The sequence below is a fragment of the Dromaius novaehollandiae genome, chromosome 10 (genome assembly GCF_036370855.1).
Source record: "Dromaius novaehollandiae isolate bDroNov1 chromosome 10, bDroNov1.hap1, whole genome shotgun sequence".
NCBI classification, from domain to species: Eukaryota; Metazoa; Chordata; class Aves; order Casuariiformes; family Dromaiidae; genus Dromaius; species Dromaius novaehollandiae.
In genome coordinates, this window is record NC_088107.1 from 17,692,309 (window position 1) to 17,716,590 (window position 24,282).

General features: G+C 36.4%; 1 protein-coding gene across 3 annotated transcripts in view; it reads right to left on the reverse strand.

Moving 5' to 3' along the window:
• Nucleotides 1–24,282, reverse strand: part of THSD4 (thrombospondin type 1 domain containing 4) — a 448,823-nt gene that overhangs the window by 229,271 nt on the left and 195,270 nt on the right. For all 3 annotated transcript variants that reach the window (XM_064517464.1, XM_064517462.1, XM_064517465.1), the window contains one exon: nucleotides 18,864–19,000. In XM_064517464.1, coding sequence (XP_064373534.1) covers nucleotides 18,864–19,000 — 137 coding nt within the window. The remainder of the gene's footprint in view (nucleotides 1–18,863; nucleotides 19,001–24,282) is intronic.

Sequence of the window (24,282 nt, forward strand, 5' to 3'; positions counted from 1 at the left end):
TGCCAATGAACTATTAGGATTGACTGCCTGTTGGTACAACAACTTTAACCTGCTGGCCAAGTTTTCACATCATGAAATGCATTTAGGTGCCAAGTTAAGCTGCATCAAACTACAAAGCTAACTTAACATCATGTGGCAGACATACTGATAAATCTAAATGCACCATAATTTAAAAATCTATCAATTTTAATGTGTGCGCTGAAGTAGACTTTTTACAAGCGACTTTCAACAGATCAGGTGTCACCATTTGCTACAAACAGGAACAGAAACTTGTTCACAAGCACTTTAACTACTTCTCTGCTGAGCAAAGATGCCATATTTTCAGAATTCCAGGAAACTGGATTTTCCAACATAAGTAACACCAAAGATGTTTACTTATGTGATTGCAGAGCAGCTGTGGCCACAAAAAGGATCAAACCTATTAATAACATGCAATAACATCACATTTGTGCTGTTTTGTTCAAGTTGTATCAGCATCTGTCTTTAACTGTTCATTGTGAAAAAGCTGCTGTTACAGTAATAAAACGTTTGGGACCCCAAATTAAGGCAAAAAAGATTAACAGAACAATAGTTTTTTTTATAACAAAGATATTTAACTCTTCTCATAGGTTTTGTGATGTCTGAACCTTTTGGGTATGTTCACATCATACTTACTTCTCTCAGCAACCATGAAAGCTAGAAATCTACATGACTAAGTGAACAACTAAATTATCACATATTCATAGAACTCCAGGAAGCAGGACTTCAAGAAAAGTCACCAAATATCATGGCGTTGGGGGGTGGGGGGGGAGAACCCATTATGTGAGCTGCCAATGCTGAGATTCCATAATTTCACTGTGACGCAACAAGAAAGTTTGCCCAGTTTCACATTCTGCTAGAAACTTCCATTTCAGCCAAGTTTGATCAAGCTCAATTTGATCTAGCTGTAGGCCAATTTACAATGTTATCTCATCTTGCTAAAATTTTAGAGAGTGAGATGATACCATGTGACAAATTTTCTTTATATTGAACTTTTGTGTTTGATTAAACCCTTACAGGAAGACTTAAGCGACATGAAATTTGAACTGAGGGGAACTCTGCACAGACTCCTGTGAAAGTAAACTACATCTTGTAAACACGAGCTTCTGCATCAAAATTGAGACTCTAGGTCTCAGCAAAGGATTATGACTCACATTCTTGTTTTCCCTGAGAATATTCTCACACATTCGTCCTGCTCAAGGGTAATGCATTGTACTTCCTGCAGACCAATGGAGACTGTGGTGAAAACAGACACAAAAATGAGCTTGCTACACTGAAGGACTGCACTTTCCCATTGATCCACTCATTCCGTTAATCCAGTCTCCATGCACATTTCACAACCCTAGGGTCCCACAAATTATATTTATCATACAAAACAGCGAATTGTCACACAACAGCTGTTGTTTCAGAGTCAGAGAACCTAGACATAAGAAGCATGTTTGTGACAAAGATGTATCATGTATAGCATACAAGAACTGGCTCCCAGTAAGCTACCAGAAGGAGGGGAGTCACAGTACTACCGGGCTCCGCTTTTGATAACAATTTTGGCTCTTAACAAGGCTTCGGAGCCTGACAAAGAGCCTTTAACTCCAGTTTGCACATTCGGCACACAGTCAGGTATCCTTACACAGTACTGTATTAGCCATAACCAAAGAGTGAAATAGCAAGGCCACACAGGAAATCTACAGCAGAACAGCCCTGCTAGTTTGGATCGGAACAGGATCTGAAGCCAGGCTAGCTCTTTGGGGCAGAGGACCAGCCACTACACACTGTTTGGTCATTTCAACCCTCCATTAAGTGTTCATACAGCTTTAACCCCTGGTTTTCAAGTGCCCCTCCTTTTACAGGTATACTACAACAGATTTAACGCTGTTCTATGTTCCTAATACAGTAGTAGCTTTTTTGTGGCTTTTACTTAATATTTAACACAACAAGGCAAACTAAGCTTATTTTAAGGGCAGCTCCATAACTGTTCACTCTGTATATGTGAGCACGTGTGTATAAAAATATATACACAAACTAATGTTTATGCATCTTCCTCCCAAAAACTTACTTCTTCATGTGACAAACTGGTCCAGAGTCTATCAAACTTGTAATTTGTGCTTTAATAAAAAAACACCTAAAAATATACTGGACCCTTTCCAGGCTCTCCAGTAATACTGTAATATAGTTAAATGAAAACAAAGCCTAAATACTTAATTTCCTGAGAGACCAGAAAAATTTCTGAGGTTGCTGTTCCAGTTTCTTGACTAAATAATAGATATTTTGGAATCTTCTGTTACAGTTCTTAGGAGTATTTTCAAATTAAAGGCATAATTTTGAATAAAACGGACAAGCAATACACTTATTTGTAAAGGCACCTATTTCACTTCATAGCGTGCAGTATAATTTTGTTGCCTAATGTCAAAGTTTGCTTCCAAGAAACACCAAAATCAAATTAAGACTTCACTCACTATTTGGTTGCTTAGTGCTTAAAAAAAAAAAAAAAAAAGTACACACCACACACACACACACTTCAGCTCAGACAGCATCTTGTTGCACTGACATCACTTTTTAAAAATATATACTTCTTTTTCTTTGAGATTTCTGTTATTATCTCCTGATATTATATCACAATTCCTTTCTGGACTAAAAATGAGAAAAAATTCTTTCTGCTCAGCCTGTCCAGATGCACTGAAGCTTTAGTAAAAAATTGCATTTGATACGCCACATCAACAACTTCTTGAAATTCAGCCCCAATGTAGTTAACCAAAAATTCCCAGGGTACCTAAAACAGAAATTATGTACATTTCAAATGTACTCATGCTGCCTCTCCTCACACTTTACACAGCAGTAGTATGTTATGTGTTTGCACAACGGCCTCTCTCCTACCTCATGTCCCCATCTGCCTGATGGGCATTTCTATCTGCTGACCAGTAAATCTGCTTCCCATAGCATACGCATTGGTTAAGTGTTGTGCATACCGTGCTGGTGCACTGTAGCACAAATGAAGCTTCCAGCGGAGCTACTCACTCCATGGAGCTCCAGCAGAACACGCTCTCCTTCCAGTGTGATGGCCCCTCCAAACTACCTGGCCAGTCACATCCAGAACAAAACCCTCTCACATATGATCCAAGACATCCAAATACCTGCTCTCTTTCACAGGATCTGAAGAAGCGGAGTCCCACGTGTTGGGCTTCTGGAAATCTGAGAAGTCTGTGGTCTTTTCCCCAGAAAAAAATTGATGGCATCATCCTCAACATTCCTTTACTCCCCCCTGCCCCCATGTGTACTAACTTACAGGAGTTTTACCACATACTCCAAGGCTGCTGCAGATCAAACCACACTAACAGACCCTCAGCAAGCAAGCAGACAAAGCACAAGGCTGAATCGCCACAAAGTATGTCATACCGTATCAAGCCTGTGCTGCCACTCTAAAACTGAAAAGTGTTTTGGGTATTTTGTTTGTTTTGGTTTTGTCTTTTGCTATGTTTATCATGACAAGGTCATTTGTAATTATTTGCAGTGATAGTTGCATGTCTTACCATAGAATAAACATCAGACTAATTTTTAGGAAGAGTTTTCCTCACATTTTATTCATATTCTTCTGTACTCCTATTATTTTTATTTTGTGGTATTCTTGCACAAAATTTATGCAGCCCAATCCTGAACCAACTGATACATCACAGCTTCTACTAACAAATACAATTCATAAGGGATAAGCAAAAATACCACTTCCTCTATTGGGGTCTACTGACGATGTCTAGTTTTAGGCATCTAATTAAGGTCTTCAGGTCTCCCTATATATTCAGCAGAGAGAAAAACATCTAACTTAAGTGATCCATATGCCCTTTTGAGAATCTTAACATAATTACAGCAATCATTTGCTGAAAGTCTGAATAATTCCAAACACTCTAGCACAATAAACATAACCCAGTGAATCACGGACAAAAATTCTGCAACTAGAAAGATCAAAATTCTTCTAGGGTATCATTTGTAGTTTAGGATTAATTGCAAAGTTTTGAACCACGCAGAGTAACAATGAATATATATATAAAAACAGTCTCCTCTTTAATAGCTTTCTCCCCATTGCTTGTCCAGGTGTTAAACAGATCCCTCACATCTGACTTTCAGAACAGTATTTCTGCTGCAGCCCTCCTTGTTTCTACGCAATAAAATCTAAATGACTTTGTTTCCTTTTGCCATTTAACCTCTGAAGAAGGGTCTCACACCAGCTACGATTCTCTTTTACAATCACTTTCCTGCCTCCTTCGAATGAGTTTCAACTGGTCGAAATTTTTGTACATTTTTTCTTTGAACTGCTGTGCTTTGTTCACTGTGGTTTAATGTAATAAGAAGCAGATTCACTTCTCCTGTTTACTTTAAAGGTGCCAACCATAAATTAGTAATTCCTGAATTAGAGGCATCACATGAATCACTTCACCTCAACCACAGTACGCAGGTTTTCATCAGTTTGCCTCTTTTGTGAATGCAGTACCATTACACAAGCTATCTTATTACACACAGTCAGCCTGTTTAATTAGAGTACGTCCATCAATATTCTGGAAGAGACCTGCAAGACAGGAATGGTTTTGAGATCATTTTTTTTGTATTTTTACCCACACATTTCTTCTGGTCTGAACTTAATTCACACATCATGGCAGAACACTAATACGGCAGAAGTGAGACCACTGATCAGGAGCTCAGACTTGTTTATGAACAACAGTGTGAAGGGACTGCATGTTATGTTACTGCAATTTTCTTAATAAAGCACTCCCAGACAATGTCCTTTGGTAGCGGTATATCATCCTTTCAGAGTAGATTCAAAAGATTTCACAGGATTTTATCTTGTTTCTTTAAAATTATGTTTGGTGCAGACCACATCTCTGCTGGGAGGATTACTAAACTGGCATGCCCTGCTGTTTGTACTATGTACTCAAAACAATCATGTTTATCTCTCTCACCTCCTACCTAGCAAATTCTGCCAGTTGTCAGCCTCAAAACTACACATTTAGAACTACTAACATATCAACAGCTTCAAGCAAGAAGAAAAGCTTCAAATAAGAAAGTCAAACTAAGAAACTAGCATAAAAAGAGCTGAGCATATAGTCCAAAGACGACTAACAGAAAGAAACTGACTGGCCAGAAATTATAAAGAAAGTTAGATAATCCTTCAGACTAGAATCACTAATTGTTTTGGAAGCAAAAGCAGAAGAAGAGTGAATATACTCAATACTAGATCCAGTGAAGTTAGCAGATCCCAGAAGTTATCATTTGAGTATTCCACCCTGGGGAACACTGCCAAGGTAACAAGACATTTTCACTTGCAGCCTGATATATATTTATCTGTTTAATCAGGAAAAAACACAGGGCCTTACAAAATACAGTATTTTTATTTTCTATTCCATCAGGATCTCCAGCATTCTTGAAAATTATTTAAGTCCTGATTTTAAAGAGATGTATTATTTTGAAGCTAGTGAAGAGAGGTAAATATCTCAAATGTAGTAAGACCGCCTAATGATGTCACTTGCTCATTAGAGATAACATTTGGTTTCAGGACTACTCTTACAGTGATACCAACAAGTTGTCTCAAAGCTGATACTCATTTTTTTAACACTGTCATCCATTAAGATGGATGTGTATTGTAGACTAAGAACTACATTTTGCCTTTTTTGAAAGATATCTGAAACTGCAAAAATCACTGTTAAAAAGAACTGGAGAAGTACGTACAAATTAAAAGGCATATACAATTCTTACCTCTGAGCACCTCCAGGTGCTTCAGAAAGGCAGATTAATTATTACTGTCCACACCTGACAGGATAGAAAACAGAGGCACAGCTAGAAACACAGGGGTAATTAAGATTTGAAATAGCCAATCTCTGGGAAACTTCTGCATTTATTTTTGTTCCAAACGGAAGTAAAACATTTTCTAAATATTATGTTATGCAGAACACTTCAGTTTAAAAAGTTTAGAATGTAGAAATTTTGAATAATTTTACAAAAATAGTTTTCAAACACTACAGAATGCTATAATTTTATTTTTATATTATTTCATAATATTCCAGCAATAAAATCTGATGCAATGCAAATTAGAAAAAAATACTGAAACTTTTCTCCTTTTATATGTAAGCTGTTTCCTATTTGCCTTGTAAGAACAGTTACCCAGATAATTTGATCTAAAAGTAGTAAGATGCTTCACTCAATTTTAAGCATCAGTTACCCTTAAGTATACACTCTACTGATATGCCATGGAACTTAAAATCATAAATAGAATTCTACACAGCATTTTGATTTTTGGATTAAGACTTTTTCAAGATGGTGATTTTACATCAGGTATTCAACACAGGAATTTTTATCACTTAATGAAGATTTTTAATTAGGCTTTCTCTAACACAAATGTTTTAACTTTTCTCCCTCCCAGAAGTTCTGGTGAAGAGACTTTACATATAAATTCATGATATTTTTCTCCACTACCTGCAGCCACAAGCCAAATTTTGATGTTATTGAACTACATCATGTCTTTTCACAAGTCTCTTGTTAGGCTGTAGCTCAATGAAAAAGTAAAATCTCACCTTAGAGCTCTATGGGCTGGAGCAAAAAAACGTTATGTGCACATACTATGACATACAAATTTTATATAAACTTATTCATTATTTAAATTTCTTCAAAATTTTTGGGTCTGCTTAAGTTTATATCAGTTGGTTTTATGCCACATCTATACTGTACTAACGGAATCAAAGTCTGCATGAAGCTGAAATAAAAAAAATATCACAGTACTAGCATAAATGCTGTACCATATGGTCTAGATAAATATGCTAAATGCCACTATAAGCCATGCCTGATCCAGATCAAATCTGTACTAGTGGGTGATTCATAACAATACTAAAAATTGCAGAACTATAGATTCAGATACCAGCTTCACTGAAGAGCTAAGGGAACTCTGTCCTTTGCATTTTAAGTTCTTTCTTAGGACAACAAGAAATACAAGGGGAAAAGTAGGAAAATACATATATATAGATCTAGTGCTTACTCTTTTTGCTTCAGCTGAACTGTCCTGAAGGTTTTGCTGCTCAAGACTTCATCATCAGATTTTGCATCAGTTTTATTTCAGTTCAAACATAATAAAGTTAGACTTTCAATACCTTTTCCACACAGCAATTGTACCTGGTCATGGCCAAAGACAATATGCCGAAATTTTTACAGTGTTGTTTTATAACTGCACGTAGGCAGAAGAAATGGCTATGGGATACTATCTGAAACCAACACTTTTTGGACAGCAAGATCCAGAAACCTCACAGAGGCTCACCTACTCTCTGTAAAACACTTAACAGAAAATTATGCGAACAAAGAAAAAGGGTGGCAAAAGGGGGTGTTTCTTTGCTCCAGGAAACCTGTTTCTTCCATTAACACCTTATTAATGCCAGACAGGTGTTTCCCAATGCAATGCTTGGCATTAGCAAGTCATTATGAAGAGAAACTATGAAGAGTCACATTTCCAACTGCCAAGAAATCATAATGGTGTACATGAAAAGGCAAAGAGAGGAAGAACATATTCTACTGTAATTTTATGTATTTTTCCTCTTTTGTGGTTATTTTGCAGATTAACCCTTTTTCCTGAAATAAAAAGCCTCCAACAGAAGCTCCATATATAATAAGAGCAAAATTAAATAAAGATCTGACAATAATGTTGATTAGACAAATTGCCATTCTTTGAACACATCCTACCTACTCCTTGAAATGGTCTTAATCAGGTTAATGTTAAATACTGATGACCAGAATGCGCCATTGAGGCACAAGCCAGTGTTTCAGTTCCTGGGGTTCCTCAGGCTGTTCCCAAAGCCTTTGTATCTCAAGACATAGAGCTTTACAAAGCTCCTGCATAGTGCAGAATACACCCCACTCGCAAGATAAACAAATGGCCACTGGCATTTTCTGTGATTTGGCTGAAGGACAGAAGTGGTATCTATGTGCCCTTGCTCCTACTTTATTAATCCACGTATTAGGTTATTCTTCAGGTTATTCTTCATAAAAATAAACATCGTAATCCCTAACAAACAAGGAGAGGACCTTCACTGAACGTAGCACTGAACAGACCGTTTGCCTCGAAGAACCTACGAACTAAACAGAAGAAGACAGAGAACGGACAAAAGTCTGCCTCCAACTTTTAAAAAGCATGTCAGGAACATGGCCCTAGACCCCCTTTTTTGGAATAGGGAATCAACAGTACACAAGTTTTCCTATAGAAAACAGATTCTTTACCTTATGAGAATCACCATTCAAAGCTTTCTATGGCTAGTGTGTATTCCAACACTTGTGAGTTATGAGAATAACCCTAACTTATGAGAACTATACAGTTCTCAGTTCTGGCCTGTTACTCTGATCATGCAGTCATTGCAAGTTCCCTAATCTACAGTTAGAGTGCAGTTTATAGTTCTGCTAACTGGACACTACTGCACATCAGCAGAGAGTTGCAGATGGGAGCTCCTTGCCTAATCATGTTTTTATATGATGCAGCTGTGCCATGTTTGGCTACCCTTTCTGTAGTTGACTGAGATACTTCCCTACAAAGTTTGCAAGGGTTTCAACACAATATAAATTATTTTTCTTTTTATTAAAAGTCAAGTAAAGTTTCTACCGCTAGTCATTTTGCTGGTATGTTTACTTACTGAATGCATCATAAAACTGCTCAGATCTTTTCAGTTCAGGTAATTTCAGAAGTTAAATGGAAGATAAAAATAAATTACAACGCAAGAGAAAGTGTAATATAAAAATCAGGAGAGAGGAAAAAAACCACTTGTTTTAGATAACAATCTCAGGTGAACAGCTAAACAACACTCTTGTAAAGTGCGCCACTATGTGGTTAACTAGCACCTCCACAAAACCAATTATCATTTGCTTCACAGCTCCAGAACAACCTCTTCGTTTTCTCCAAAATTATAATGAATCAGTCCTCACAGCTTCCCTGTTACCGGGAGACTCTCCTTGTATTGGAAGCGTCCTAGATGCGTGGAAAAAAAATATATGCAACATATATCTCCATAGGTGCATACAGTAAGCTACAGTCAAGGCCAAAATCATTAACAGCATTCTTTACTTATACTTTTATTTATTAATAATCTCTCAGTATTCCACTAGCATTTTTCTTCTGAACTTAAAAGTTACTGATGAGGATTCACCCCACTGGCTTCAAGAAAGAGGAAAAGAACACATCAACTTAAAAATATGGGGGGGAACTACCATACCTACTTCTGGCTGAATGGCAAGTTGAAGAAGCCTATTCACAGACATTCTCGAACTTAAAAGCACCGTGAAACTTTAGAGCAATGAGAGAGAGACAACAAACGTATTATCAAAATAAGGCATATATAATAATACCGAAAACATGTTTCTAAAGCATATAATAGCAACAAGCTGCTGTGACATCATATATTAATTCTGAAATAAAAAGTAAATTCAGTACAACCATAACTGAAATAGTCCAATCGCTTTCCAAAATTCATCAGAAAGAACACTGTTCAAGCGTGTTAAAAAAAAAAAAAAGTTTTACACAGAGGTAATGAAACTGATTAAGATTACTGTTGTAGTTCTTGCTTCTGCATATGTAGAACATCACCAAGTTCGTCTAGTGTTATTTTAAAATTATTTAATTGCTTTAAAAAATAATTTCATTAGAATTCAAAGTCTAGTCTAAATCAGAAAGTACATAGTCATTTTGATGAGTGAATGGGCATGTCTGCAGTACTTACAACATTGTATATGGCAGTTATTGGAATGTCAGAGAAAATGTAAGAATGTAGCAAAACGATAAACAAATTAGACTATTTCATCATAAGCACATACACTTAAGTTTAGTTACAGACCTGTGCCCAAAAAAACCAAGCCTTAAGATCTCACCTCTTGTACCAGACAAGCTACAAGGCTTGTGTTTCCAATTCTGCGGCCAGCTGAACAAGAGAAAAGCAGACAGTGAAAGACAGACAGTCTCTGGAAGTATGGAAATGGCTGCTGCTACGCTGGTCAGAGGTACTCAAAAAGACACCGTTGCTCCTACCTCCCTGCGTGACTTCCTCTAATGGCCACAAAAGAGGGCCAGGCTTTAAAAAGGACTTTTGTATATACTGCTGCTTTTAAACCCTCCTTCATTATGCATGGTTTATCTTTACTGCTAAGATTAAACAATACTTCAGTTTTAAAAGGCCATTCTATCTGACATTGATGAACAACACAGAAAATTACTACTAACGTATTAAATACTCTGGTTAAAACACAGCTGTTTTGACAAAAAGCACATGTCAAAGGAGACCCAATTTAAGTGTGCAAGAAGTAAAATGATTTTACTCCAGGAGAATGAAGGCATGGGATACAGGACCTCGAAAAGGAAGACAAGCTGTAGAATCACAATTTCCAGACTGTTGTACAATTGTGACCATTGTATTTCAGAACTGTAAAGAGGCAACAGATTTCAAGCAATATTTGGAAATACCAAAGTCTTTCACATACCAATTCAGCATCTGTTAAAAACAAGGTCTCTTCATAGGACATTCAATAGTAGAGCCAGAAGAATATTTAGATTAACTTCATCTTCCTGTCAGAGTATTGCAGTGCAGTCCCAGGAATAAGCTCTTCTTAAATGACCTTCTCTGTCTTTGGTGGAATAAGAACAAAACCCTTTGTAGCTAAATTTAAAGTTACTGGAAACAAAGGTATAGTTTTTCTCCTCAGCAATGCACTAATTGCATGAAGTCTTTCTAAAAGAAAGGTCATTGGACAAAACTTATGTTTAATGAATTGTCAGTATAATGGCTATGGCTGCATTTTATGTAACCAGAACCTCTAACTAAATTGAAGTTAATTGTTGTTGCCTCATGTCCTGAATCCTTAAAAAGCAAGAAACACCTTACTTTCTAGACATATAATCTTTATTTCAGATGCAAGTAAACATGACTCTCCACAGCATTCTTTATTCTATTTCTCACCTCATAATTTTTATTATTCTTGTTATAGCAAGATTTTCCATCTTTCATTTAAAAAATTAGGTAAACTCAAAATACTAACCAGAAACATACCTAGGGACAAAACGGACTACTTTTTAACACAAGTCTTTTACTCTTGTTTTGGTAATGCAGCAAGATGTCCAACAGAGGGTGACAGAGACCACAAATTACTTTAGAAAACTTAAATACCTGATTAAAAAAAACCCCTAACATACAGTTAAGGAAAAGCTACCTATTGCCACTAAAACTTGAATAAGCTTCATTACTGGGGAGACATTTTCACTGTTAAGTGTAAATGCACATAATTTCTCAGGGAAATACTCAGACGCATCAGATACTACAAACCAAATAAATCAGCTGGTTGTCTAATTATTATATCCTTCAGCTACATCCCTGTTCACCCCACAGTGTATAGACTATTTAATCACTATTAAATATAATTTAAGAGACTTCTGTACTTCATAAGTAAGTGAAATACAAAATCTCCAGTCCAAGGAGACAGGCAATATATGTCAGTCACTACTTTCACCAGAGAGTTTGCACTGGTGTGTCTACACATGTAACTAGGATGTCCACATAGGATTTATCCCCATTTTGAAAGATGCTGAGCATCTGCAATGACAGGCTGAGCATTTGCCAAACTGTCAGATGTACAAAAAAATACTAACCTTCTCACTGAAAGTATATTACTTCGCTGTAAGAACCAGTGCAAGGACCGTACAACACACAACCCAACAGTATTCTCCCCTTGCATAAAATAAATCCAAAGATCTTTCTGAGCAGCTCACATGCAGAGTTACATTTGCGGGCTACAGCAAGATGCTATCTATATACACTCAGGAGAAACTACAGCTATTTTAGCATTAGGTAACGTATTTGGATTATTTTATTCATCTCTGTTTTATTTTCCCTATTTCTACCAATGCTGGCATGCACGTAGGAGGAAACTAGTTCTGGAAACTTATATATCTGGACCACAAGGCCATGTTTACAGTTTTAAACTTTGATATTTTATAGACATTCCCCAGGTGCTTTTTGAGAGATGAAAGCCTTCTATCTTATTTAAATATATCAAATACATGAAACAAAACACTCCTTCATAGTTTGCAGAGGAAAGCTGTAAAAACATTGACCCCAAAAATACACGTTATACAAAAATGATGTGTTTATAAGGAGGTTGAGCTGCTTTTTTTTTTTTTTTTGATAGCTTTCTAAAAGCAATACCAATATAGGCACTTTCTTTCCAGTTTCCATTGTATTGCAAATAGAGAATCAAACTTCCATACCTTATTCTCTTATAAACTTTATTTTAAAAGAGACTTACTCATTACTAATACTAAATCTCACCATTAATGACTGTTCTAGAACAAGCTGTAACATAACTTCCCTCAACCCTCCATAACCCAAATTGTAAAAGGACATACTTCAAGAGACATGCTTAAGTGTTGGCAGGATGGACATCAACAGCTCTTCCAGTTACTGGCAAAGCGGGAGCAAAGCCAAGGACACCTGTCACCCAGGTAAAACCCATATCTAAAAAGAGCCACACCTACCCAGACTGAAGTCTTCTGGCCACCAAGAGAGACAATGACAAGATACAAACTCCCCAAGCAGGACAAAGCAGAAGAGGATTGTGAATGCATGCTTACAGTACTGACCAAATACATATAAACAACAAATGCTTCTACGGCTTCTTCCCTCTGACTGCCCTGCAACTTTATTCTCATTTTTCTGGAATCTCTTAGCAAAAGACTTCAGTCACAATACAGTCTTAATACAGTAACACACAAAACAGTAATCAAGACCTGCAATATTAACTAGCTTTCCGTGACAGGCTAATGTTACACCTCTGACTTATGTCCCAGCAAAGCTACTAAAAAGTTGATCTTTATTTACTCTTTAGCAACTAACAAGTCACCACTAAACAAACCAACAATTACACCCTAATCATACAAATCTTACCAGTGTTTGTTATAAAGTACAAGGAATCACTTTGCCACATACACAACACCACAGTGCAACTGCATTTACAAAATGAAGGTAGTAGTAAATGAATTCATAAATATGCCCAGACTGAATGTTATTAAATGAAAGCAAATTGTTGCATCTAAATAAACCCATACAAACATTGCCAGCTGGGGATTCTGCTTGGCAAGATACGTTTGGATGGCTGGAAAACTAAAAAGCACATGAGGAAGAGTGCTAATGATTTCCCTCCTTAACAACTGGAAAGGGCAGAAGTTGAAGCATGATCTGTATATCCCTGAAGGCTTGGCTTTGTAACTAACTCATCTTAGTCATGCTAATCTCTTGACAGCAGCAGATAGTGATATGTAAACACTTCAAGGGAACATTGTGATCAGTGAAGTTACTCCAGACTTGCTACAAGATGAAATAGATGCTGATTCCAAACCTTTTCAGAACACTTAAGTAGAAATTCATGGATTTTTTTTTTAAACTTACTAGTTTTTGTCAGGTTCCTTACTAATATTGTGTATCTTTCTGTAATTGCTTCCATCTTCTTTAAATTTCACCATTTTTCCTCAATGCAATCCTTATTAGAATAAACTTTTGAGAACCTACCTCTCAATAATTTGTGTTAGAAATCATGAACTTAGAGAAAAAAATGTAGCAAGTCAAGAAATATAAACTATTCCAGCTACTGCAGGAAGTAACAGTCCACGGGGGGGGCAGGCACCACCACTCCTGAACTCTACATATTCCTCTAAGCGCAAAGCTTTTTTCTGTCTTGTGGTGCACCCACGATTTAGTTGTGTCCAGCTGTAAGGAGGTGAAAGGACTAGATCCTGCCACTGTTTTTCATAATGAGTAGTACTCTCCAATGTCACAGTTAATTACAAAGAAAGAACTTGCCCTAGATTAGTAACTATTGTGGATCACAATACAGTAGCAGATGATGTTCCAAAACTCTAATCCCCCCTAACAGAAGCCCTATTAACATAGGCAAAGTGAGAAATTTGGTCCACTGTGTGCCAAATCTATAAACAAAACACTTACTCTCTTTCACAGACCCTGTAAAGAAGCCAATTAGTTGATCTCCTGAAGTCTAACACTCTCCTTACAGTTTAAGCTTGAGAATTTAAATCCCGCTACCACCCAAAGACCAGTAAATACAGCACAACATAGACATGAACCTTAAAGAAAATATTTGCATAACTTTCAAACACCATATTTTTTTGGCAAGAGTTCTTCATACCTTTCAGCTTCATTCCAAACCAGTTTCTTATAATCCAAACAACTTTCGTAAGAGGCTAGAACTTCACTTCTATGCTGAAAATAACCAGCACCTAAAAGCAGCTGTGCTTCTTCAATCCAATCTATAGTATCTGTGAGAGCTGAACAGCAGGAGGTTGTTCCTACCTATTTTATCACCACATATATTAAACAAACATGAGATGAGCTTGTTTGCTACCACATTAAACAACAGTCAAAAACCTACACATATTTTTCACCATATGATATTTCACCATACGATATTCGTATCTATTCAGAAAGCAATCCAGAATCAAAAAAAAAAAAAAGGATGGCAATCACGTTCTTCTTTGCTACACTATAGAAAGGTCAGCTCAGTGAGACCAGGAGGAGCCCAGTCTCCTCACTTGGGAGATGATAACAGGAGGTTCAGAAGGAACACGAAGGAAGACTGGACTTGCAATTTTTCTTTCTTAAGAAGCAAAGAACCAAATACATTCTTGTACTCAAGCCTTATGAAATTCTGCAGGCCCAGGTGACAAGATGGACCTGCTGCCTACACTGACTTCTTGAGGCTCAACCACCAAAAAGGCAGCTAGCAATAACAACACAATCAGGACTGAAATAAGCGCAAACTAACAAAACATACTTCATGGGGAGGAAAAAGAGATGGGACAGATGCACAAAATAATGAAAAAGAAGAAATATCAGCTATAGCTGATATAAAACACACTTTTTAAACAGTATTTTTTCCACTATTAAAATAAAAGGTGATAACTGCACAATAGCTTAGGTTATATCCGTGATAATATACGTAGTAATTGAAGTACTCCTCTTTCTAGTTAAAGCAACACAATTCAGTATTTCGTAGAATGTAAAGTATAATGTACAGCAGGTTTAGTAGAAATAATGGTAAACTACATACTTTATCGTAATATAATTATAACGCAGTTAACACATTTTCTGACTAGAGAATACTAAATGATCATACTGAATCACTGTCCTCTGTATTTTTCCCTAAGACAGGCAAAGGCAGATGCCAAGAGATGTTCGTACAAAAGCAATTACAGTATTTTCTAATGGAATCAAAATCTTTCCAGAAGTGGAAAAGAGTAAAAGGAAAGGGCTTTACTAGCAAAAAATTAAGATGGCAGTTGGGTTAGAAACATAAAAATAGGTTTAAAATATATTTTCTCAGGAGAGAGAAAAAGAAAAACCACACCAAAAACCAGCCCACATTTACACGGATGCACACGGAAAGTCATGCTCAATTTAGGACTTACTTCTAAGGCTCAAACATAATGTGAGATAGGCAGATGCACAACTTCACCTATTGTGAAGTTTGATCAAGAACTGAGTTTCTTTACGCTGCGGACTTGCACAACAAAAGGCATAAGCATTTACGAACTGAACCTCTCATGTTTGGCATTATAAATCACTTAAACAACTGTATTAACCTCCAAGTGTTTGCGCAAGATTTTTTTTCTTTTTCTAGCCCTACAATGTTTAGGTTATGGTCTAAATTACCAAAAAAAGGATTCAGCATTATGCAATTTCTTTGTAACTTACCTGATGTCATCTGGCAAATAGAACATTCTATCCTACTAATGCACTAAATCAAACATGAATTCTGTGAATGGTTTTTTTTTTCCCCCCTTAACAACATGGGTATGTTATGACATTAAGATTTACTAACCCATGAAAAAGACCTTTTCAGCTAAATCAGTTAAAAGGCATTTCTAAAGAAATCACTGATGTGCATTTGAGAAATAAGATTCACAAGTAAATCTTTAAATAAAACAGGGAGTATCACCTATTAAGTCAAGAAACAATATATTTATACTGAAAGAAATAAAACTTAGTGATGTAAGCCTCAAATTGTCCAAGAGATCTGCTGCAGTCAAAAATCCAAATATCCACGCTGTTACTGTGTGAACTTCTATTTGTAAAACTACCTTGTAAATTCATGGTTGCTATTTCCATAATTTTCAACTTTTGGTATGTCCAAAAACTAAAATATGACTAGTCATAGGAGGTATTTCAGCAGCGTAGCAGTAGGAAATTAAGTGAAAATGAGAAAGAATAGAGTACAATGAAACAAAAAACTACGGGGCTTAAAAGAAAGGAAAAGGAAAGTAAAACGAAGTGCCTCATCATCCTGGAAAGACAACATTCTGCTTTGGACCAAAATTTAAAGCGAACCTAATCTGAGTCGTGATGTAGAACATTCCCATTTGATCTTCTCCCATAGAAGTATCAATAAAATATGAGCTCAGCTGAAAAACAGCCTTGCAATTTTACTGAGATTACACTCACGAATGAGGAGTGAATGGTTACGAATCAGAAGAATCAATCATCAGAAGTCAGAATATATGTCTGTCTAATTAAAGTTCCTCTTTACGGAAAAAAATACAAACCTTTTAATATTTTACCTAAAGGTGTGTATATACTTACTGCATATCCTGTAACAATGTTATGCAGTAATATATACACTTACATGGTTAAGAAGCACCAAACAAGAACAAAAATCAGGGAGATTTGTTTTTTAATTAAAATAAAGCAACTTCGAGCACAATTCAGCTTACAGTGTTCTATAGTCTTATCTCCCAAAGCAATTCAATGTTCCACGTTACTTCTCTATTATGGGGACTTGGTCAACTCTCTAACTTCTCCTAGCTTACTCTTTCATTCTACTTTGCTATAGCAAGAACCACCACAAAGTGCACAAAATAAAGATCGTCTTTACCTGTTTTATCTTGGCTTTCTCACAATAATTTTATTGCTTCTAAGGTAGTGAGCACCACTACAAAACTGGTCCTACCTAAACTCTTTGGAATGATATATTACACCAGTTAACTGAGCATTAACTAAGCATTGCTGAGGAGCAGTTTAAACAGAGACTTTGATTCTTTGGACCATTTGAAAACTAAAGAGCTCATGAATCTTTAGCCTTAAAAAGGCTAAAGAGAGATCTTACCGCTGTCTACATCTAACTGGACAGTACGGAGCAGATGGAGCCAGATCCTTCTTGAAGGTGTGCAGTGGTAGGTCAACAGAAGATGGACACAAGTTGCAATACGGGAAATTTCAGTAATATGAGGAAAAAATCTTCACCATGACTATGCTCAAACACAGGAACACATTCGAAACCCAACCTGAACAAGACCTCTCTGATATAGCAGCCCCTGCTTTGAGTAGGGTGCTAAATAACAAGACCTCCAACAAGTCCCTTACGACCTGAATTCTTCTACAACTCTATGAATCCCAGCTTATATATTCACAGTGAGAATTTTAAATGCATCCCAGGTTATTTACACTTTATTTATACGCAGCTTCAGAAAGTAGCATTCTATACAAGTAATCTGTGATTTTCAGAACTCAGAACAATATTCCTACCAGGCTGCAGAACACCACCTTTGCTTTCTATCCCAGAGCTCCAATACAGATGTATCAGCATACATTTTTTAATGTGCATATTACTGGGAAAATGTAACAGCTGGTATACTATACTAAACTTATTTTTCAGTTTGAGTCATCAATCAGAACTGTAATTAAAACAGTTTTCTGGCTGTTTCTGAATCAGTTTGAGATCAAGGGAACCTTTAAAGAATAACCAGTTTCACACAGATCTATCATCTGCAAAGAAACCCAAAGCTATGGATTTGCTTGCATTGCTAAGAAATACAGAACAGAAATATACACTGCATTGTCCAGATGTGCACAAGTAAGAGGAACCTGGGCATAAAGAAGAAAAAGCTGTATTCATAAGAGATTTCCTCTGGCAAACTAACTATTTAAACTGAATTTGACCTTTCACTATTTGGGTTCATGAGTCACATCTGACCCACTCTGCTTCTTCTGTCAACAGAGATGGGAAACATCAGCCAAGCATCAAATGCCACTTGCTGGTAATTTATTTTATACACATATTCACTGATCTTACTTTACCAAAGTTATAAATAAACATTCTTTCAAACACCATAGCTTTCTGCTTAAGATTGCTACCATCTTACAGAAAGCACAGTGTATTTATTCTTTACAAAGAGAATCTAGACAGCAGACTGCATGAAGTCAACACAGTAGCACCTCCTGAATCCTTGAAAAATAACCATTCATCCCAGTACTTTCGAAGAGAACATCACTGCTGAGTAAACAGACAGCCAGTAAGACTTGAATCTTACAAACAGCAGACAGGCCAATCAGAAAAGGCACACTGACACCAGCTAAAAAGCAATCAAAATAAAACATATAATTGAATAAACCACTATGTTGGAGACTGAAAAAAAACCCCTCCTCTCTAAAGACTGAGCAACGAAAGGTATTACATGCCTTCTTTAAACTTCCGGTCTTTTTGCTCCAATTCTTTTACAGATCTCTTTCATAGAAAGCTAAACATACAAAAAAAGCTCACTGCAAATCACCTTAATCATGGCCAAAATAGCTTCTATATCCAGTCTTTCGGCACTGCATAGTTTCCTTTTGGTAGGCAGAAAGGTTAGTTAAGAAATAAACTCCATAATAATAAAAGTTGGCATTTTTCACATGTACTGAAGAAAAAACCTAACACCATTTCACAGATAACATTGTATCAGCCTGTTATATAAATTAAGTAGGAAACAGACAATCTACCAGCAGTCTTGCTAAAGACACGGACCCTACCTTGCACTGCCCTGCCACACAGATGGAAGTTCCATTTTGGTCACACGGTGTTCCATCTATTACTTTTTCAGCTTGTCTCACGTAGAATCGGTAGCCTATTGCACGGCAATTCAGCTCACACTTCTGACTTCCTTTCACTGAAGAGAAAGACAAAAATCCCCATTACAGAGACTACAGCAGCAGTTTTAAAATGGAAATGCACATTAAACTAACACTGACATTTAAGAGAAAAAAAATAGGCAAAATGAATATAAATGAACAGAACATACTTAGTAAAAAAGCAACTCCAAAGTAAGCATTCTAACATGCCTTGTAAAAATTCAAACACCATCTTTTTTTAATGACAGATGTTCTCCTAAATGAGTATGTTTAGTTTTAGAAAAATCTTTCCAAATTTAGTCTCTTCACAGCATGATACACATTGTAATAGCTTACAACAAGATATTTCATAACTCCTCTTACCAACAGTCAGCAAAATTTCACAGTAATCAGAAGAATGTACACCAGATTAGGCTCACACACAGAAATGAGGATTCACAGAAAAGGACTCTGGTCCTTAATCTTAAATGTATGGATTTTTAAAACTGCATACAAAGTTTTAGAGTGACAAGAATAGTCTAATTATGAAACTGCTCTAATTATTTAGCCTGATTCTATAAGCAGACTAGCTCCTCTGAGCAAGTTTCTTCTGCAGGCTCATCAGCTTTTCTCCTCCTCCTTCAGGTAGCTTGAGCATAATACAGATTGAAGACAGCAACAGAGGGAAATATGTATCAGGCAGCAAGTAGACAGCCCATTTCTGAAATAGTTTTGGCCACATCTCCTCTTTCTCATGTCTCTGCTAGAAACACGAAGGGCAGGGACAAATACCATTTTTGCTAGCAAAGTATTTCTAAAGATATAAAGTTAAATAAAAAAAAACACAATTATTTATTAAAGAAGTCATTGAGAAATGAAATGGTAAAGTTACATACGCTGGTTAAAAAGAATTCTTTGTTAGCACAATGACAAACAAAGTACAAGGGACATTTAACTGTAAGCAAAAATCATCTTTGAAAAGTCTGTGATAAAAACAATGCACACACTTAAAAGGACATTGCTGGAGTTTAAAATGAACCTAAAAAACAAGATTTTCAGTCTTTTGTCCAGCAAAAGATATTCAAAAAACAGAGCCACAGCTAACAGCTATCACAAATTCACGTCACTCTACAAATTTTGCTCCATTCCAGCTTACCATCCAAGCTTTATCTCTAACTGAAACTCCTCTAGATTATAAAATTGAGTAAACCATATGTTCTAATTGCTTATGAAGGACCTAGCACATTTTTCATTACTGAACTAAGAACTGAAAAATACTTCTATGTTCTGCCCTTTTGTGAAGATCCAATAGCTCAAGAACTGAACAGCTCCTGAATAAGAAGATACTGCTATTAGTATTACACTCCCTCCCTTTTCTTTTGTTCATTTTAAGTGATCAGCTTAGCATCATATGCTAAATTCTTCCAAAAGCTGTCACAAATCCTCCAGCCATTCAACTCTACTGTTAAGAAACAAACCTTGAGACCCTTTTCTGACAGAAGTAAAAATCATTTAAGCCATTCTGTAAATAATCCTTCACTTACCAGTGTTTCCACTCTTCAAAACACAGCTAACGTAAATTATTTTTACTGCAGCTTCAGTAACATAGCAAATAAACTCAGTAAAGCTAGTGTATCATCCGAAGCTATGAATGATCACACATTCTAGACACCAAGCACTATAATCTGCAGGCACTTATTTCTCAGCGTTTCAGAGTATTCAGAGCACAACTTGGCCTTCCCAAGGAGAGGGTAAAATATTCATGGTTAAGGTACGTCACTCATCTCAGAGTACCACAATTTATTTCACAAGAAGGATGCAAGGAAGACAGGACTCATCCTGCAAGAAGGATTAGAATTATTTGGAATAAACGAACATGTAAATTAAGGGCACTTTATTTACCAAATTATTGAAGAAGAATCTACAATTTTATGCTGTATTATGAATTACGCAGAGCTATTTAAACATAAAACTCCAGTGAGAACTGAATTACTTGGGCAACTGGTACTAATATTGTAATGCGAACATGAGCTGCCTAGAATTCTGAGGCCAATCTTTTTATATCTTTCACTGAGTGAAGGATAACCAAAAGTGCTTAAAGAACAAAAAACTCTTATTTTATTAGAATATATACTAGAATCCTAGGATTTTAAATACAGAAAACTAAAAGTAACTAAGAAAGAGAACAGAAATAAACAGCACTCCTGCAGTCAGTTTCTCACTTCCTAGCTCAAACTTCCTGAGATACAGCAAACTCTGGTCCAGTTTCTTCCAATCTAGGAAGATTCTTGCTACATCTTTGTGGCGTGGACATATTCCCTGAGGTCTCTAGAAGCTTCCCTCTGTGACCACACTCAGACACTCCCCAAGAACTAACCTCCTACGGCCTTAAAGGTATTCTGACTGACCAGTCTTTTTAAAGAAGCAAAGCATGTCTGTGAGGAAAGCAGTAATCCTCAGATAGTGATCATCACAATTATAAGGCTGTAACTTCAGAGCATTTGTAAACTGCTGATGGCTTTTACTGTGGCATGGCTTTACAGTGACTTGTACATAATGAGTTAACAGTCTCCATCAGATTGTCAATATCAGAAATGTTGTCTCTACTGGTACCTAGCTTTGTCAGAGAGTGACCCAGCAAAATCATACTAAACTTTACTCCTAGGAATAGTTCCTACTTTATACGGCTGAAGTATCCTAAGGCTATGAAATACAAGGGGGAATTTTTCATAGCTGCATCTTTATCAGTTGGAGGGGGGGAAATCAATCACTCTTCAGGCAGATAATTCAGAATCACCTGATGATAAAGAACAACTTGATGATAAATAACATATAGGCAGTAACAACCATGGCTATGTGGGACTTATATATATTATGGATATATCTTGAAAATCATCCTTCAAAGTCTGATTAAAAAATAATGTCCCATCTGGCCTGCAAAGGACACACTGTGCTTTGTTCTCTGCTCTGGAGACAGAACAAAGGTTTCCAGAGCAGTATCAGAGAAATATGTCATTTCTGGTTAATTTCTTAGCCTCTTCTAAAGAGTTCATGACACAAACTAATCTCTGTTCATATTTAACTGCCCATATGACAGCAACCAAATGGTAAATCCAACACTGAAAGTTTTTAATCGGACCGATGTTGAACTGCCCTGCCAAATCTTTCCTCCAACTACAACATGGTACCAGTTTTCAGACTTAGTTTGCATTAATGAGACATAAGGATCAAGATTATTTAAATTATTTTTGCTTTTGCTATTTAGATTCTCCAAGTTATTCCCCATTAGATGAGATAGTGTCCCATTTGCAAAGCTAATGCATATAATTTGAGAAACCTGAGCCATAGCTTTCATTTCACAGAAGCCAAGTATTTAAATGTTGTTGCATCATTTAAGTTTATTAAGCCTATGAATTGCGGAAGTTATGAAAATCGACAAAAACTTATTGTAAATACAATAATGCTTGGCTTCTTCAAAAATAATAAAAAAGAAAAACGGCAAAAAACTTTAGTGCACTAAATATGAGGCAAATTTTAAAAAAAATCTTTTTTTCTCTTCATTTTTATAAATTTCTTTTTTGTGACTATTCCTTAGTTTGGGGGAAACACTAAGAGAACAACTCTGAGTTTTAAAAGAGTATCTAAAATATGGGCTCAAAACCTAGTGAAAGCTCATCACAAATAAAACCTCAAGAACCGCCATCACTGTTGACATGCAAGAAGAAAAATGAAGTCAGACGAATGAACTCTGGGTCAGAGCAACATAAAAGGCAAGAAACAGTTGTGAAGATCTATTATTTGAACAGATACAGCCTAATACATTACCTACCTCACACTACCAAGTTTGTTAATATACTCATTCTTTTCCAAATCATCTGTTGCATTGAAGTTGCAGTTATCCCCTAGTTTTCTTCCAAGCCAGAGTAATAGTGTCACATAGGGACTGTGATGTACCAGTGGAATTCTTTTTTTACTTTGACAGCAAATTTTCATTTGCTGACGTAATCAAAAAAGTAAAATTCCACTGACTACACCAAGCTCCAGTTCATACCCTACAGCATAACTGAAATCCACTGCTGTTTAATCTCTTTCAAAGATGCATCTTTTCTAGCTGCTAATATATCACATTCCCAGAATTTTCTACTTGACCCACAGTGTATTATTTTAATCTTCAACTAGGATGTAACAATTAGCCACAATGAACAGATGCAATTTTTTCAAAAATGTGTTTAACAACCGCTTTCTGTAAAAGGGACAAATTTTCAGCCAAGCTTTAGTTACCCCTTACGGGGACAAAGGATTAGCACAGATCTGTTCTAAAATTTGGATCTTAGATATGATAAAAGTTTTGAGAACTGGATCAAACAATTCTACATCTCCACTACCTCAGTGACATACTGAAAGCACAGGGAAGTGTCACAATACTGCCTCTTTGGAGGTGTCAAATCCAACTGCACAGATGCAGAAGGAATTTCAACCATTACCTAAGCTACTGAGTTTTATCTAAACTACTGACGCCCAATCAGTTGAAGTTTGAATGATTACCTGGATACTTCTAACATCTTTTAGAATCACAATTTTAATGTATCTATTCCCCACATATTTGCTAGCTTTCTGGTTCAAAAACCAATTCTTTGTTCCTGTTGATGTTTTAAAATTTCTAGACCACTTTCTGATCCATAAGAGTCATTACTTGTCCTATTCTGTCTCTTCAAGGGTTTTTTTTTTTTTTAAATAAGCTGCAACACAAGCTATCATGCAGCAACTCTGCAGTATACATTTTTTTATCTTTCCACTTACTAAGTCAAACTAGCAATTTAGTGTTTCTGAAGTGTCCTTATCTTCTGTGTTGGTTTCCTTTAGTCCCAAGTCCCTGAAGTCTCACACTGGTGTGCTCTTCCTCCTCCTCCTATTTCTCATTTGGCTTTGATCCTTTAAATTACACTTGAAATTTTAAGTTTGCCTTCTGGTTTCTAAGAAAAGATTTGTGTTTCCCAGAAAGCAGAAAAGATCTGCTGCTCAACTATGGCATTTTTTACTGGACCTATCTCTTCCTTTGCATTTGATACACAAGCCTACCGCGTTTTTAATGCATCACATTAACAACTACAGACAGGCTGAGTTTACTTGATCTGTAAAATGAGACTCTTGCTTCCTAACTTTTGTCCTTCATTCCTTTCTAAGTAGAAACTGTTCCTGCTCCTACAGAAAGAAATACTAAAACAGCCACTGGCTTTGAACAGTATAAAAATCAAGCCAACAACAAATAACACCACCAGAACAACAAACACACACCAGAATGGAAGTTTCTCTGACAGTCTCAGGCCCCTTGGTCTTCAAA